Source organism: Danio aesculapii, chromosome 3 (assembly GCF_903798145.1).
Source record: "Danio aesculapii chromosome 3, fDanAes4.1, whole genome shotgun sequence".
Lineage (NCBI taxonomy): Eukaryota > Metazoa > Chordata > Actinopteri > Cypriniformes > Danionidae > Danio > Danio aesculapii.
Genome location: NC_079437.1, coordinates 29,059,286 through 29,071,928, shown reverse-complemented (window position 1 = coordinate 29,071,928; position 12,643 = coordinate 29,059,286). Strand labels below are relative to the sequence as shown.

The window sequence follows — 12,643 nt, the reverse complement described above, 5'->3', positions numbered from 1 at the left end:
CAACATGTTCTTTTTCACAAAAATGAAGACAAAATTCTGTTTAATTTGCTTATGACTGATATTGTGTGGGAGTTTCACATTTAGAATCTGACAAATTCGTTTGAAAAGTTTTATAAAACTCAGAAAAAATAAAAACTATAAAAATAAAAACCAACTAAAATGTTCAAACTAAGATCATAATGTAATTTATTAACACCCTGGGTGAAGAAAATTATTAATGGGTGAAGTAAATTAGCTTTGAATCATTAGGTTTGAATAATTATCATGTTATTACTACACATTTTTGATTAGTTGAAAAATAAAGTCGAAGATATTGGCGGCATGGTGGCTCAGTGGGTAGCACTAGATCGAGCCTCGGCTGGGTCAGTTGGCATTTCTGTGTGGAGTTTGCATGTTCTCCCCGTGTTGGCATGGGTTTCCTCAGGGTGCTCCGGTTTCCCCCACAGCCCAAAGACATGTGCTATATGTAAATTAGGTAAGCTAAATTGTCCGTAGTTTATGTGTGCATGGGTGTTTTCAAGTGACGGATTACAGCTGGAAGGGCATCTGCTGTGTAAAACATATGCTAGATAAGTTGGCGGTTCATTCCACTGTGGCGACCCTTGATTAATAAATGGACTAAGCCAAAAAGGAAATGAATGAATGATTCTAAGTTATTTAAAATTAGACATGAAAGACAACAAAATCAACAAAAAACCCTTTAAATGGACCACTAAGAATAGTTTTTTTAATGATAACCTATTAACAAAAGGTCAACTGTATTGTTACAATGTCTGTAAATGAGTTAAAGTTCTTCATGGAACCACCGATGCCAATAAAGAACCTATATTTTAAGAGCATCTATTGCCTACAACACAGGTGTCAAACTCAGATCTTGGAGGGCCGCAACTCTGCACAGTTTATCTTTAACCCTAATTAAACACATGTGATCAAACTAATTGAGACCTTCAGGCTTGTTTTAAACCTTCAGGTATTGCTGCGGTCACACTAAAGTTTGCGCGTGCTAAGTTCTGTAGTACGCCACTGCAAAAAGGGGCAGGATTAAACAAGATCATTAGACATTTAAAAAAGCGAGTGATTGGTCCATGTTTTAAATTTCTGTCCACAGAGGTCATGTTTTGATCCTCGATTGGTCTTACGCAGTCAAGTGATGCGATTTTCGCAGGTCAGAGTTCACCAAGCTTGATCTTTGCAGCGAAACTTGTTGCACGAGCTTGCGTCTCCAGTCTGACGCATTCGTGTGTGAATGAATGAAAGTCGACTCTATGGGTAGAAAAGTCCAGTGTGACCTCAGCTTCAGTGTGTTGAAGCAAGATTGGAACTAAACTGTGCAAGGCTGTGGCCCTTCAGGAACTGAGTTTGACACCTCTGGTCTATATTATTGATGAGTTTATATGTAATATTTAATTGTATGAAATTTACAATAACATTTTCATCTAATGATAATAATCCATATTAGTCTTATTGAAATATGTGTAACTGAAATAAATTTTAGATTCATATATATTTTATATTTATTTATTTATTGGCAAAATGAATTTAAGCCACATATTTATGTCTGATAAAACAACATACATTTTACTCTGAATGGTTTCCAAATGAAGGAAATACATTTTACTTGGATAAACAGACATTTTTTAAATAAAGTACATCTTAATGGCTAAAAGTCTTAAAACAAATTAACTATTTTATTCGCTTAATAAAAAAATACATATTTAAAGATCTTATTTTGACTTTATACTGACTTTGTATAGTTAAAACAGATGCGAATACATTATGAAAGGGTTACACCTCTTTTTTTTCAGATAAATAATCTGACCATATAAATTAAAACAATTACTACATTAAATTACTATTCATTTATTCATTCATTCATTCATTTAGTTTCCTTCGGCTTAGTCCCTTTACTTATCAGGGCTTGCCATATAGCAGAATGAACCACCAACCTATCCAGCAAATGTTTTACACAGCGGATGCCCTTCCAGTTGCAAGCTAGTACTGGGAAACACCCATACACACTCATTCACACACATACACTACGGCCAATTTAGTTTATTCAGTTCACCTATAGCACATGTCTTTGGACTGTGCGAGAAACCGGAGCACCCAGAGGAAATCCACGCCAACACTGGGAGAACATGCAAACTCCACACAGAAATGCCAACTGACCCAGCCAGGATTCGAACCTTCTTGCTGTGAGGCGACAGTACTAACCACTTAGCCACCATGTCTCCATTAAATTACTAAATGAAATTAAATGCATAAATCGGCATTGTCGAATAAAACATGTGTTGGACAGTGCATCATAATTATTTAATCACTTAGTTCTTTTGTACTTAAAATAGTTTGATAATTGTAAAATGAGTATAATTTGGATGAATACTGTATACAATAATACACAATAACCAAATTAATGATTCTGTTTAGAAAGTAAGGTCTTCATTATGAATGGAAATGCATTTTATTTCCGTTAAGTCCTTTATTTTTTAGCATTTTGAAGGATGAATCACAAACCTCAATAATCTTGAAGTTTCTGTTGACACTGGTTCACTTCCCCCCACTCCCTGAACTGGTTCTGATGTACAATTCATTTCAACAAACCTGCAAAAAACAACATATCAGATCGTTTACCTTTACTATGCTATTAGCCTACTGGACATTTAAATGATAAAACCATGTATAAACACATGTACACTGAACATAAACAAAGTATTCATCGGATTTACTCATTTAAATTTTACTAATTCTAATATTAAGTTAAGTGGTTGCAAATTTGAATTCAAACTAATTAAATTTTGTTTAATTTGTTCATTTAAATTCATCTACATGATGTAGTCAACACACTTAAAAAATAAGTTTGCTGTTTGTTCAAACTATTTGTTTAAAATGAGCTGAGACAACACAATGTGTTTTGAGTTTTTTTGGACAACTTAATTGTTTTATAGTCAATCCACTTAAATTTGGAAAAACTAACAAGTTAACTTAATTCGTTCATGTTCTCCCAACACAAATCCATTGTGTAAAACCCAGTATTATTTTTACAGTGTACACTATATCTTGAAACATAATGATAATAATGTTAATGTATAAAAATAATATAAACAATGTAAAATAATAAAGATAATTTGATTATAATGATAAAGATTTAATGTATTATGTAGTAACATTATTATTAGTATTGTTGTCGTTGTTGTTATTAACATAAAACATGTTTTTATACGGAAATATATGGGCAATAATGTGCAAATAGTTATTTATCTGGCAACATCTGTTGTTGCATTTTGAAATAAAATACACTTTGTATCAGTTACAGCTACAAAATACATGCTCTGGCCATAATTAAAAGGTTAACCGACTATCTAAAATCAAACTTCCTTTTCCACACAGACGCATGCTCAGTTTCAGTAGGCACATCCAATGACAGTAACTGTCCTCAGATCAGTGAACTGCTGGAGCATTGTTGTTGAAGAAGAGTTGCGAAAGAAAAAGAAAGGATTAAGACAATTCAGTCGGCTTAGGTGAACTCGTTCATTTAGACGAACCGGTTTTTCAGGTTCGCTAAAATAACACTTACGTTAGCCCAGGAAGCGAACAGCTCTGGTTAACGCACGTGATGTAATCGTGTGATGCTTCTCTATCAGATGGTTTCAGAACATTAAAAACCTCTTACTCGAGCACAAACTGTCAGTCTTCCACAGAGACTTCACATTGACATTATAACACACCGTGGAGGTATAATAACGTACAGTAGTGAAATGGCTTGTGCTCCGCGCTATCAAAACAAAGTTGTCATCGTTACTGGAGGCACCAGAGGCATCGGAAGAGGCATTGTTAAAACTTTTGGTAAGCATTCACTGGATTTTTCTTTCCATTAGGAAAACGAGAACAAAAGCAAAGTAATTTAAAGTCGTTTTGTGTTTGCTTTCGCAGTGCAAAACGGGTCCAAAGTTGTGTTCTGCGCGCCAGAGAGTATGTTATTGATTCGAGAATACTTTGACAGAAAGTGTAGCTGTATTTTAGCAGTGAATGCAATGACATTTCCTTTTTCCTTCTTTTATTGTCAGCTGAATTGTCAGCTGGTCAGACTCTCGAGTCCGTGCTGAACAAGGAAGGACCAGGATCATGCAAGTTTGTGTCATGTGACATGAGAGAAGAAGGGGACATCAAGGTAAGCATTCATACCCAGGTAGCAAAGAATTCTGGCCCAGATTTGGCATAAATCTGGCACAGCAGGCATTTATCCGGCACTGGCATATAGCATGTGGGCCAAACTTGGCCCTGGTTTGGCAGAGGTGGCACCGTCTTTAAGGTGGCAAACAATACTCTGGCCAAAAGTAAAATGTAGTATTTGGCCCAGATGTTAATACTTGATATGTGGGCCATGTAAGTTTGGCCTGTCCTGACCAAGCGGCAACCTCCCGCTCTCCCTCGGGAGGCCAATACGGAAGTAACTGAAACTGCAATTCATCAAAATTCCGCTAGTCCTGGCTCCATAATAGAGCAAATTGCAATTGAGCCCACTGTTAGAATGGCCAACTTTACAGCAGAAAAAAAGGTGTTTACAGCCTGGTACAAAGAACGATTTTGGTTCATATAGCTAAAATTACCCTCCATGACAACTGTGAGGGGGGTGAATTTTTTTATAACTCATCCATTTCCTTTATATTAGGTTATTTTAAGTTTGCATAATTAAGGGCGTGGCCACTTGAGTGACAGCTAGGTCTCGTTGGTCGCCGTCACTTCACCTCAGCTAATTCCTGTAGATTAGCCACTGATCTCGGCATATTCATCGTATTTTTGTTTTGTTTTATGTGGCTTTACACAGTCAGCTGCCTTTTGGACTTATTTCTTACAATTATCAGATGATATGGGATGCTGTGTGCATTTAATTGTGCTCACAAACCATTCACGTGGCCTCCGTTTCCCATGTGAGTAAAGTTATATACTTGTATACCATCTCTATAAATGTATTTGTTTTATTTAAGATCATTTATCATTAATATTTTTCTTTAGACCCGTAAAGCACTCCAGAATGTGACAGATTGATTAGCTGTAGGCTCTAGAACAGTCATCTGAAGCGTTGTCATACAGTGTTGTGCTGGATTTTATCAATAGTCTTGCATTTACTAACACATACACTATATCTGAAGTGTTTGGAAGTAATTCGCGTTTTCCTCCTGTAGAAAAACGTCATAAGAACAATGTTTAGTGGCTCAATGTATTACTACAGTGTTTTTGAAAGTTTAATCACTTTATTGATATAGTGTACAGCCAAGCACATGTGGTCAGAACACAAACGAGTCGCAGTTAATAAAGTATCAAGCGTTTCTCCCAAAGTAAAGTCTGTCTGCCAGGTCCAAGCAAAGTTCCAGCAGGTGTCTGTAGCTCCGCCCACTCTCCGCCTCTTTGCCCTTGTTTGGTATCCCGCCGTGGGTGCGATGACGCGCGAACAAAATGGCGACGGTTGGCCGCGCCTACTTGTGGCTTCTTTTGCGCTCTTCAGAAACCTATGGGTGACGTCACGGATACTCCGTCCATATATTTTACAGTCTATGGTCCTGACCCACATTTAAAATACATTTTTGTTATTTTAAAATAAAGAAAAAATTCTACCAATCAGGTCGCTTTGAGAAAAAAGCTCACCCATAGCAAGCCTAAAGTGCAATGATTTATGGCTTTATCATTTTCATTGCAGTCGTGACACACCAACATATCTGGCCCATTTTAGGCTCAGTTATGGGTTACTAACTCGGCAGAGACTTGGCCCAGATATGGTCCGTGTTTGGCCCTTGTCTGGAAGCCAGATATGGTCCAGTCATGTGCCGTAATTCACTGCGGCATGTGGGCCAAGCAAAAGCTGATTGTGTGGGCCAGAGCTGGGCCAGAGATATTTTGCTATGTGGGTATTTGCATTCATGACTTCATTCCAGGTCGAGTTTTTTTCTGTTAAACACAAATGAAGACATTTTGAAGAATGTTGGAAACCTGTAACCATGCACTGACAGCCATAGTAAGAAAAACAAATATCATACTATAAGGCTAATCTGCAGGGTCTTAAAAAGTCTTAAATTTAAAAAACTAATTTTAGGCTTTAAAAAGTCTTAAATTCATTGGAATATTGTGTTGTATGTCTACTAATAATTTTAAACAGGTCTGAATTTTCTGAATCCATCCAATCACCAGCAGTCCATCTGAATCAAATCAGGGAAAGAAAACTAAAAACAATTACACAGTTCCTCGTGATAATAACAAATGCATTAGGTTGATTAGGTTGAAGTTTTACTCAATCAATTTGTACCAAAAGCCAGCGAATATATATTTTTGATTATTTATGTAATTGCCTCCACTGAAATATACTTTTAATAATGTTAAACGTGTCATTTAAAAAATAAAAAATAAATAAATAAATATATATATATATAATGTTGAAAATACCATACTGAAAAAAAAAGCCTAAACCAGCTGGTTGGCTGGTTTTAGCTGGTTGACCAGCCTGGTTTTAGAGGGGTTTTGGCCATTTCCAGGCTGGTTTCCAGCCATTTCCAGCCTGGTCTTAACTTGTCAGGCTGGAAAATGACCAGCTAAACCCAGCTTGACCAGCTTAAACCAGGCTGGTCATGCTGGTTTTAGCTGGATTTAGCTGGTCACTTTCCGGCCTGACCAGCTAAGACCAGGCTGGAAATGGCTGGAAATGGGCAAAACCCCTCTAAAACCAAGCTGGTTAACCAGCTAAAACCAGCCAACCAGCCTAGGCTGGTTTAAGCTGGATTTTTCAGCAGGGTTGTGTATACAACTAGAGTTTTCTTGTTTTGACACATTAAAGTATATTGTTAAGAAATAATTACATTACATTTTTAACAAAATAAATTAATTGGCCCAATTGGGCCATTAGAATTAATCATTAGTGTTTATTTCATTCATAATGGTCTTAAAGGGGTCTTAAAAAGTCTTACATTTGACTTGATGAAACCTGCAGAAACCCTGGATGCCAGTGGTTACAGGTTTCCAGCATCCTTGAGAATAACTTCATTTGCATCATCAATTTAATTATTATCTTTAACTTCCTTTCTTATTATTTAATAGAATATTATACATTTTGATGAATGAAAGTTTGGTCTCACTCTATGTTAAGGGGTCACAGTGTAACTTTTCGTTTAACTACTAAGTAACATTAATTAATTATATTAATAACATTACTTATGGTTAGTTGTAGAATGCAGGATAATTAAGGGTTAGTGACATAATTCATTGTAATTACTATAATAAGTACAAAGAACATATGTAACACCACCTTAAAATGAGGAGGTAAACATTTTTAAAAAGGTCATTTTATTGTCTTTTCTTACTTTGAAGCAACTAATCAATGTGACGGTTGAGAGCTTTGAACAAATAGACTGCTTGGTGAACAACGTTGGCTGGCGTAAGTCAATTGTTTTTACTTTCATATATTATTTTTAGGAACTATTTAAAATGTGGTTTACAGTCTTTTGCATTATTTTAATCAATCAGTCTTACGTTTTTTTTTACTTAAAAAACATTAATTCAAAATAAATTAATGAACAATCTAAATCAAGTGACCATTAAATGAATAATAAATACAGATTGTGAATGATTTCCACCAGATCCCCCTCACAAGACTACAGATGAAACCAGTGGAGAGGAGTTTAAAGACCTGCTTAATCTCAACCTTATTAGCTGCTTCCTTGCCTCCAAAGTAAGATATCACACCACGAAAATCTCTCTAGTCTCTTTAATAAAATGCAGAATTACCTTTTTTTTCAGAATGTTTTTTTTAAATATATTTTTTAAATTACCTTCCCTACATGCAGTATGCACTGCCATATCTCCGCAAGACAAAGGGAAACATTATCAATTTGTCCAGTCTTGTGGCCTCAATAGGTCAAAAAGATGCAGCTCCTTATGTGGCAACCAAGGTGAGTTTTTATTCTTGTTGAAAATCCGTACATGACCGTCCTTCATTTTGGAAGTAACATTAATACTCACATAAATCCACAAGGGGGCGATCACCGCCATGACTAAAGCAATGGCTGTGGATGAGAGCCGCTATCAAGTGAGGGTGAACTGGTGAGTGACATACTTTTTATTTATTTGTATCTAAACTGCAAGTCTCAATATATTATATTCTATTAAATCCCCATTGGTGTTTTAATCTAACTCGAAACTATTCAACTCTTTTCAGCATTTCTCCCAGTAATATAATGACACCGCTGTGGGAAGAGCTTGCTGCAAACACAGAAGACACTGCTGCTACTATTAAGGGTGGAGAAAATGCTCAGGTACTGTTAGTGTTAATAAAGGTTTATGAACTATAGAAGATGGCTATGGTCTGTCAGAGATGTTAAAGCAACCTATTTGTTCTCAACAGCTGATTGGTCGAATGGGAACAGAGGCTGAAAGTGGATTGGCTGCTCTCTTCTTGGCCGCTGACGCCACTTTCTGTACTGGGATAGATTTGTTTCTGAGCGGAGGCGCCGAACTCAATTATGGCTTCAAAAGCCAAATTCCATGATTGAAAAAATGGCGGAAAGGTCCATGAGATGATGATATAGATTCATTCCAGCTCTCAGGGAGTAGGTTTAATTGACTGAAAAAAATGATGTCCGCAAAATTGTTTATGTGTGTTGAATTTAACAAATTAAATTGAGTAACGTCAACTTAATTTGTTTGTTTAAATTCAACCCAAATAAATTGTTTACTACCACTTAACTTTGAAAAAATGATTCAAAGATGATTCCTTGGATTTACAAAATTTTTTAGTGTTCTCATGAAACAGTGTTGTTTCTACAGACACATATAACATCTTTCTTGTTATATTTATTGTACTTGGTCTGTACATGTCGTAATTGTGACTATTTTTACACTTGGCAATTATGTGATTTATTTTTTGCTACATTTTTATATCAGTTTACTCATTGTGCCAATGATTTGCACAGCTTTCAGTCAACAATAACAGTTTATTAATGTTAGAATTTAAAAATGCCACACTTTCATGCTGCCTCAAGATAATGTACACTACCAGTCAAACGTTTGGGGTCAGCAGGATTTTTAAATGCTTTCAAATAAGCTTCTCCTCACCAAGGCTGCATTTATTCAATCATAAATACAGTACAAATGGTAAAATAGTGAAATGTTAGTGCACTATAAAAGAACTGTTCAGAAGTAGTTTATCATTTCATTTGATCATTTATTCCAGTGATTTTAAAGATGAACTTCTGCGTCATTACTCCAGTCTTCAGTCACATGATCCTTCACAAATCACTCTAATATTAATTATTATTATTATTATTATTATTAATGGTAATAGTAATGAAAGCAATAATGACTGGAGTAATAATTTCATTTGAAACTACATACAATATGTAATAAATGTTTAATAAATAAAAATTTAAAGCAAAATTTTCAGATACTCTTAAGGCTTATTCTTGTGACCTCGCCCCTGTTCCAGCAATCACTGTTTTTGGTTGGTCTGACTCACTTCATGGGTTCAGTCATCAAATAAAAAAAGCTGTCATATATGGAGTGGTGCGAGCTAAAAAAGGATTTTTTGTCTATGGAAAAGGGCATCAAAACCACTTTTTAAGTCCTGGCTTTCAGAATGTTTAGTACTTTACATTTTGAGAGACTTAGACACAATCCATCTGATAACATTGCTGGCTTCCAAGCCGCCTGGCAATCCTTTTTAAATTATCTGTCAAATGCCAAGAATAATGTATAACCCTGTCATCGTCTGCAAGATCACCATATTGCCTGTGCCCCCTGGCTTAGATATATATGTGTAACATTGTTAACCCATGTATAATACTGGAGGAACTGATGTAATGATGGCTTTAGAATCTTTTTTTCTGTTTTTGTTTTGTTTTGTTTGCATTTCTTTTTTGTCTCTATAATTGTCGTTGCTTTTTGTATTGCTTTGTGTTACTTTAAGGTCAAAATAAAAACATAATATTAAAATATAAATAAATATTTAACAATTTAAACATTTTTTTACATTTAAGAAATGTCGCCTTGATGAACAGAAAAATTTTCTTTAAAAAAAAAAACTTGAAAAAAACGACCCCAAACTTTTGACCGGTAGTGTACATGTTGCAATAACTGTATTTAAAGCCAATACGTGTTTTTTTCCTGATAGTAATAGTTTACATGTGGTAATCTAAATACTGAACTTCTATGCAAATATCATAGTAGTTAAATATTACATGAAAGGGACCTGCAAATTAATGTTTTACTAAACTACTGTGAATAACACTATTATAAATGTGACTTGTATGACTGGCTGTCACAAGGCTGGTTTGTTACACAATCAGAATAGATCTGTGTTGTGATTTTTGGTTTCACAAACTTCTGCCTTGACAATCTGATTTTTTTCATGCACTGCATTTCTAATTAGTTTGTATTAATTAAAACATTTTGATTCTACATTGTTGTTGGAAAAGTATTTATATTTTAGCATTAAGCTTTAAAAAGCATGACAGAACTTACACTTGTTCCGATATGAGTTTTTTTCCAGATAAACACAAAAGCAGATTCTTTGAAGAATGTTGAAAGCCAGTACCCATTGACGGCAGTGTTGTTTTTGGAACTCGATGGCTAGTGTCCACCATTCTTCAAAAAATAAAGTCATGCAGGTTTAGAACCAATTGAGAATGGACAGATGGTGAGTAAATTTTCATTTTTGAGAATGTGTAACAGTAAATAGAAACATATTCTTAAATCAAATCAAATCCCTTTTATTGTCAGATCATAAGCAGCATGTGTACTATGATGAGTGAAAAGCTTAGGTGCTGGCTCCAGACAGTGCAAAATACAACATATACCAAAAAACAAAACAATATACTACTAGTAATGTTGGCAGTAATACGTAACAGACAATAAATACGTGAAAGACAATAAATGCATTGAGAAACACATGTAGGCACAGATAGACAAGTACACAGTCAAAAAGGTGTAGACATAGTTTGACTGTTGGTCTTATACGGTTGAAGATTTGAAGTTAAATTTTTGTATTTATTTATTTATTTTTTATTTCCCAAATGATGTTTAACCGAGCAAGGAAATTTTCACAGTATGTCTGATAATATTTTTTCTTCTGGAGTCTTATTTGTTTTTTCCGGCTTGAATAAAAGCAGTTTTAAAAAATTTTTAAAGCTATTTTAAGGTCAATATTACTAGCCCCTTTAAGCTTTATTGTTTATCGATTGTCTACAGAACAAACCATCGCTATACAATAACTTGCCTAATTACCCTAACCTGGCTAGTTAACCTAATAAACCTAGTTAAGTCATTAAATGTCACTTTTAGCTGTATAGAAGTGTCTTGAAAAATATCTAGTCAAATATTATTTACTGTCATCATGGCGAAGATAAAATAAATCAGTTATTGAAATAAATAAATGAAATATGAAATAAACAGAAACTCGGGAGGGGGACAGGCGGTTTGATCAGATGATCAGCTGAAGCTACTGACATTAAAACACATTTCTGCACAATTCCAGAAGCCAATCACTGAAGTGGACGCGACCAACGCCTCTATTTGACCAATGAATGGAATGTTTCCTTCACAACCTTGTTTGACCCCGTCGATTACGTCTGTGACCCCAAGTCTGTCTCATCCAATCAGATGCGCGAGATCCGTCACGCCTACCCGCGGTTTATTAACCATTTAATGGATATGCGTTATTTTGTTTATAACATTAATACGATTTTTAATTAATATGCAGGTCTAGTAATACATTACATACATACTTATATATTAAATATTAGCTATCTGAAATATAATAAAAGCATACCCAATGCGATATCCTCACGTTGTATTTTTAAAAAGCTATATCCTTGTTTCCTCACAAATATTAGTGTTCATTAATTTCAAACTAACCATTTGCTGCAAATATAACACTGCTCGTGTTGCAAATAATGTCACAAATAACAAGTGAGGGGATATGTAGGTGTTCAAAACCCAACAGACTGGCGCTGTTTTCCCAGGTCTCCAATCCGGAACGCAGAGCCCGGCCTGTCTGTTCTGAGCTGTTGCTCCCACTCGGACGAGTTTACCATTCATCTCACAGCAGCAGGCAGCGATGGCAGCGCTCAGGACGGTGAGTTCAAAGATCGGCTCACTTATCTCCTCCAAACCCAACTGTCAATAATTAACGACCCCGATTTAGACGCCAGATAAATCTGTGGTGTTATTTAACACAAACGCAATTAACGTTAGCAGCTTCAAACTGCAGATCATCGACGCTGCAAATTGTCAACAGTAAAGTTTTCAGTATGCACAGGAGCGGGAGGCAGGGTTTTAACATTACGTGTTTTAATATATTTAATTGTAGTTATTTTGATAATTATTAACGAATGTAATTTGTTTTTCACACTGTAAATAACTGGTCATACTCGAAACTGGAATAAATGTCAATGTGTCTGATGAACGCGTGTGGTACACATGAGCGTTACTTTGCCTGTTAGGTTACTGAACGCACGCCACGTTCATTTACAAATATATGTATTATAATAGTAATTTTTAAAGTAGGCTTTGAAAATGACGTTCAGTTGTTGTATAACTATATAGTATTGGACAGTATGTGCTTGAGGTTTCTCTCAGCTAGTCATTACCCAGTAAGTTAACGTTA

The 12,643-nt window shown here is 35.3% G+C and overlaps 1 protein-coding gene across 3 annotated transcripts in view; it reads left to right on the top strand.

The window, feature by feature from the left end:
• The first annotated feature begins 3,418 nt into the window (after positions 1-3,418).
• bcat2 (branched chain amino-acid transaminase 2, mitochondrial) overlaps positions 3,419-12,643 on the top strand; it is a 29,252-nt gene continuing 20,027 nt past the window's right edge. Inside the window, exons 1-9 of one of the 3 annotated variants that reach the window (XM_056453577.1) lie at positions 3,419-3,843; positions 3,931-3,969; positions 4,065-4,168; positions 7,354-7,420; positions 7,623-7,714; positions 7,830-7,934; positions 8,018-8,085; positions 8,201-8,297; positions 8,387-10,437. In XM_056453577.1, the coding sequence (XP_056309552.1) occupies positions 3,756-3,843; positions 3,931-3,969; positions 4,065-4,168; positions 7,354-7,420; positions 7,623-7,714; positions 7,830-7,934; positions 8,018-8,085; positions 8,201-8,297; positions 8,387-8,530 (804 nt within the window). In that variant the 5' untranslated portion in view covers positions 3,419-3,755 and the 3' untranslated portion in view covers positions 8,531-10,437. Of the gene's footprint in view, positions 3,844-3,930; positions 3,970-4,064; positions 4,169-7,353; positions 7,421-7,622; positions 7,715-7,829; positions 7,935-8,017; positions 8,086-8,200; positions 8,298-8,386; positions 10,438-12,005; positions 12,113-12,643 lie in introns of those variants that run through there. The other 2 variants (XM_056453578.1, XM_056453576.1) reach the window with 2 other exon arrangements.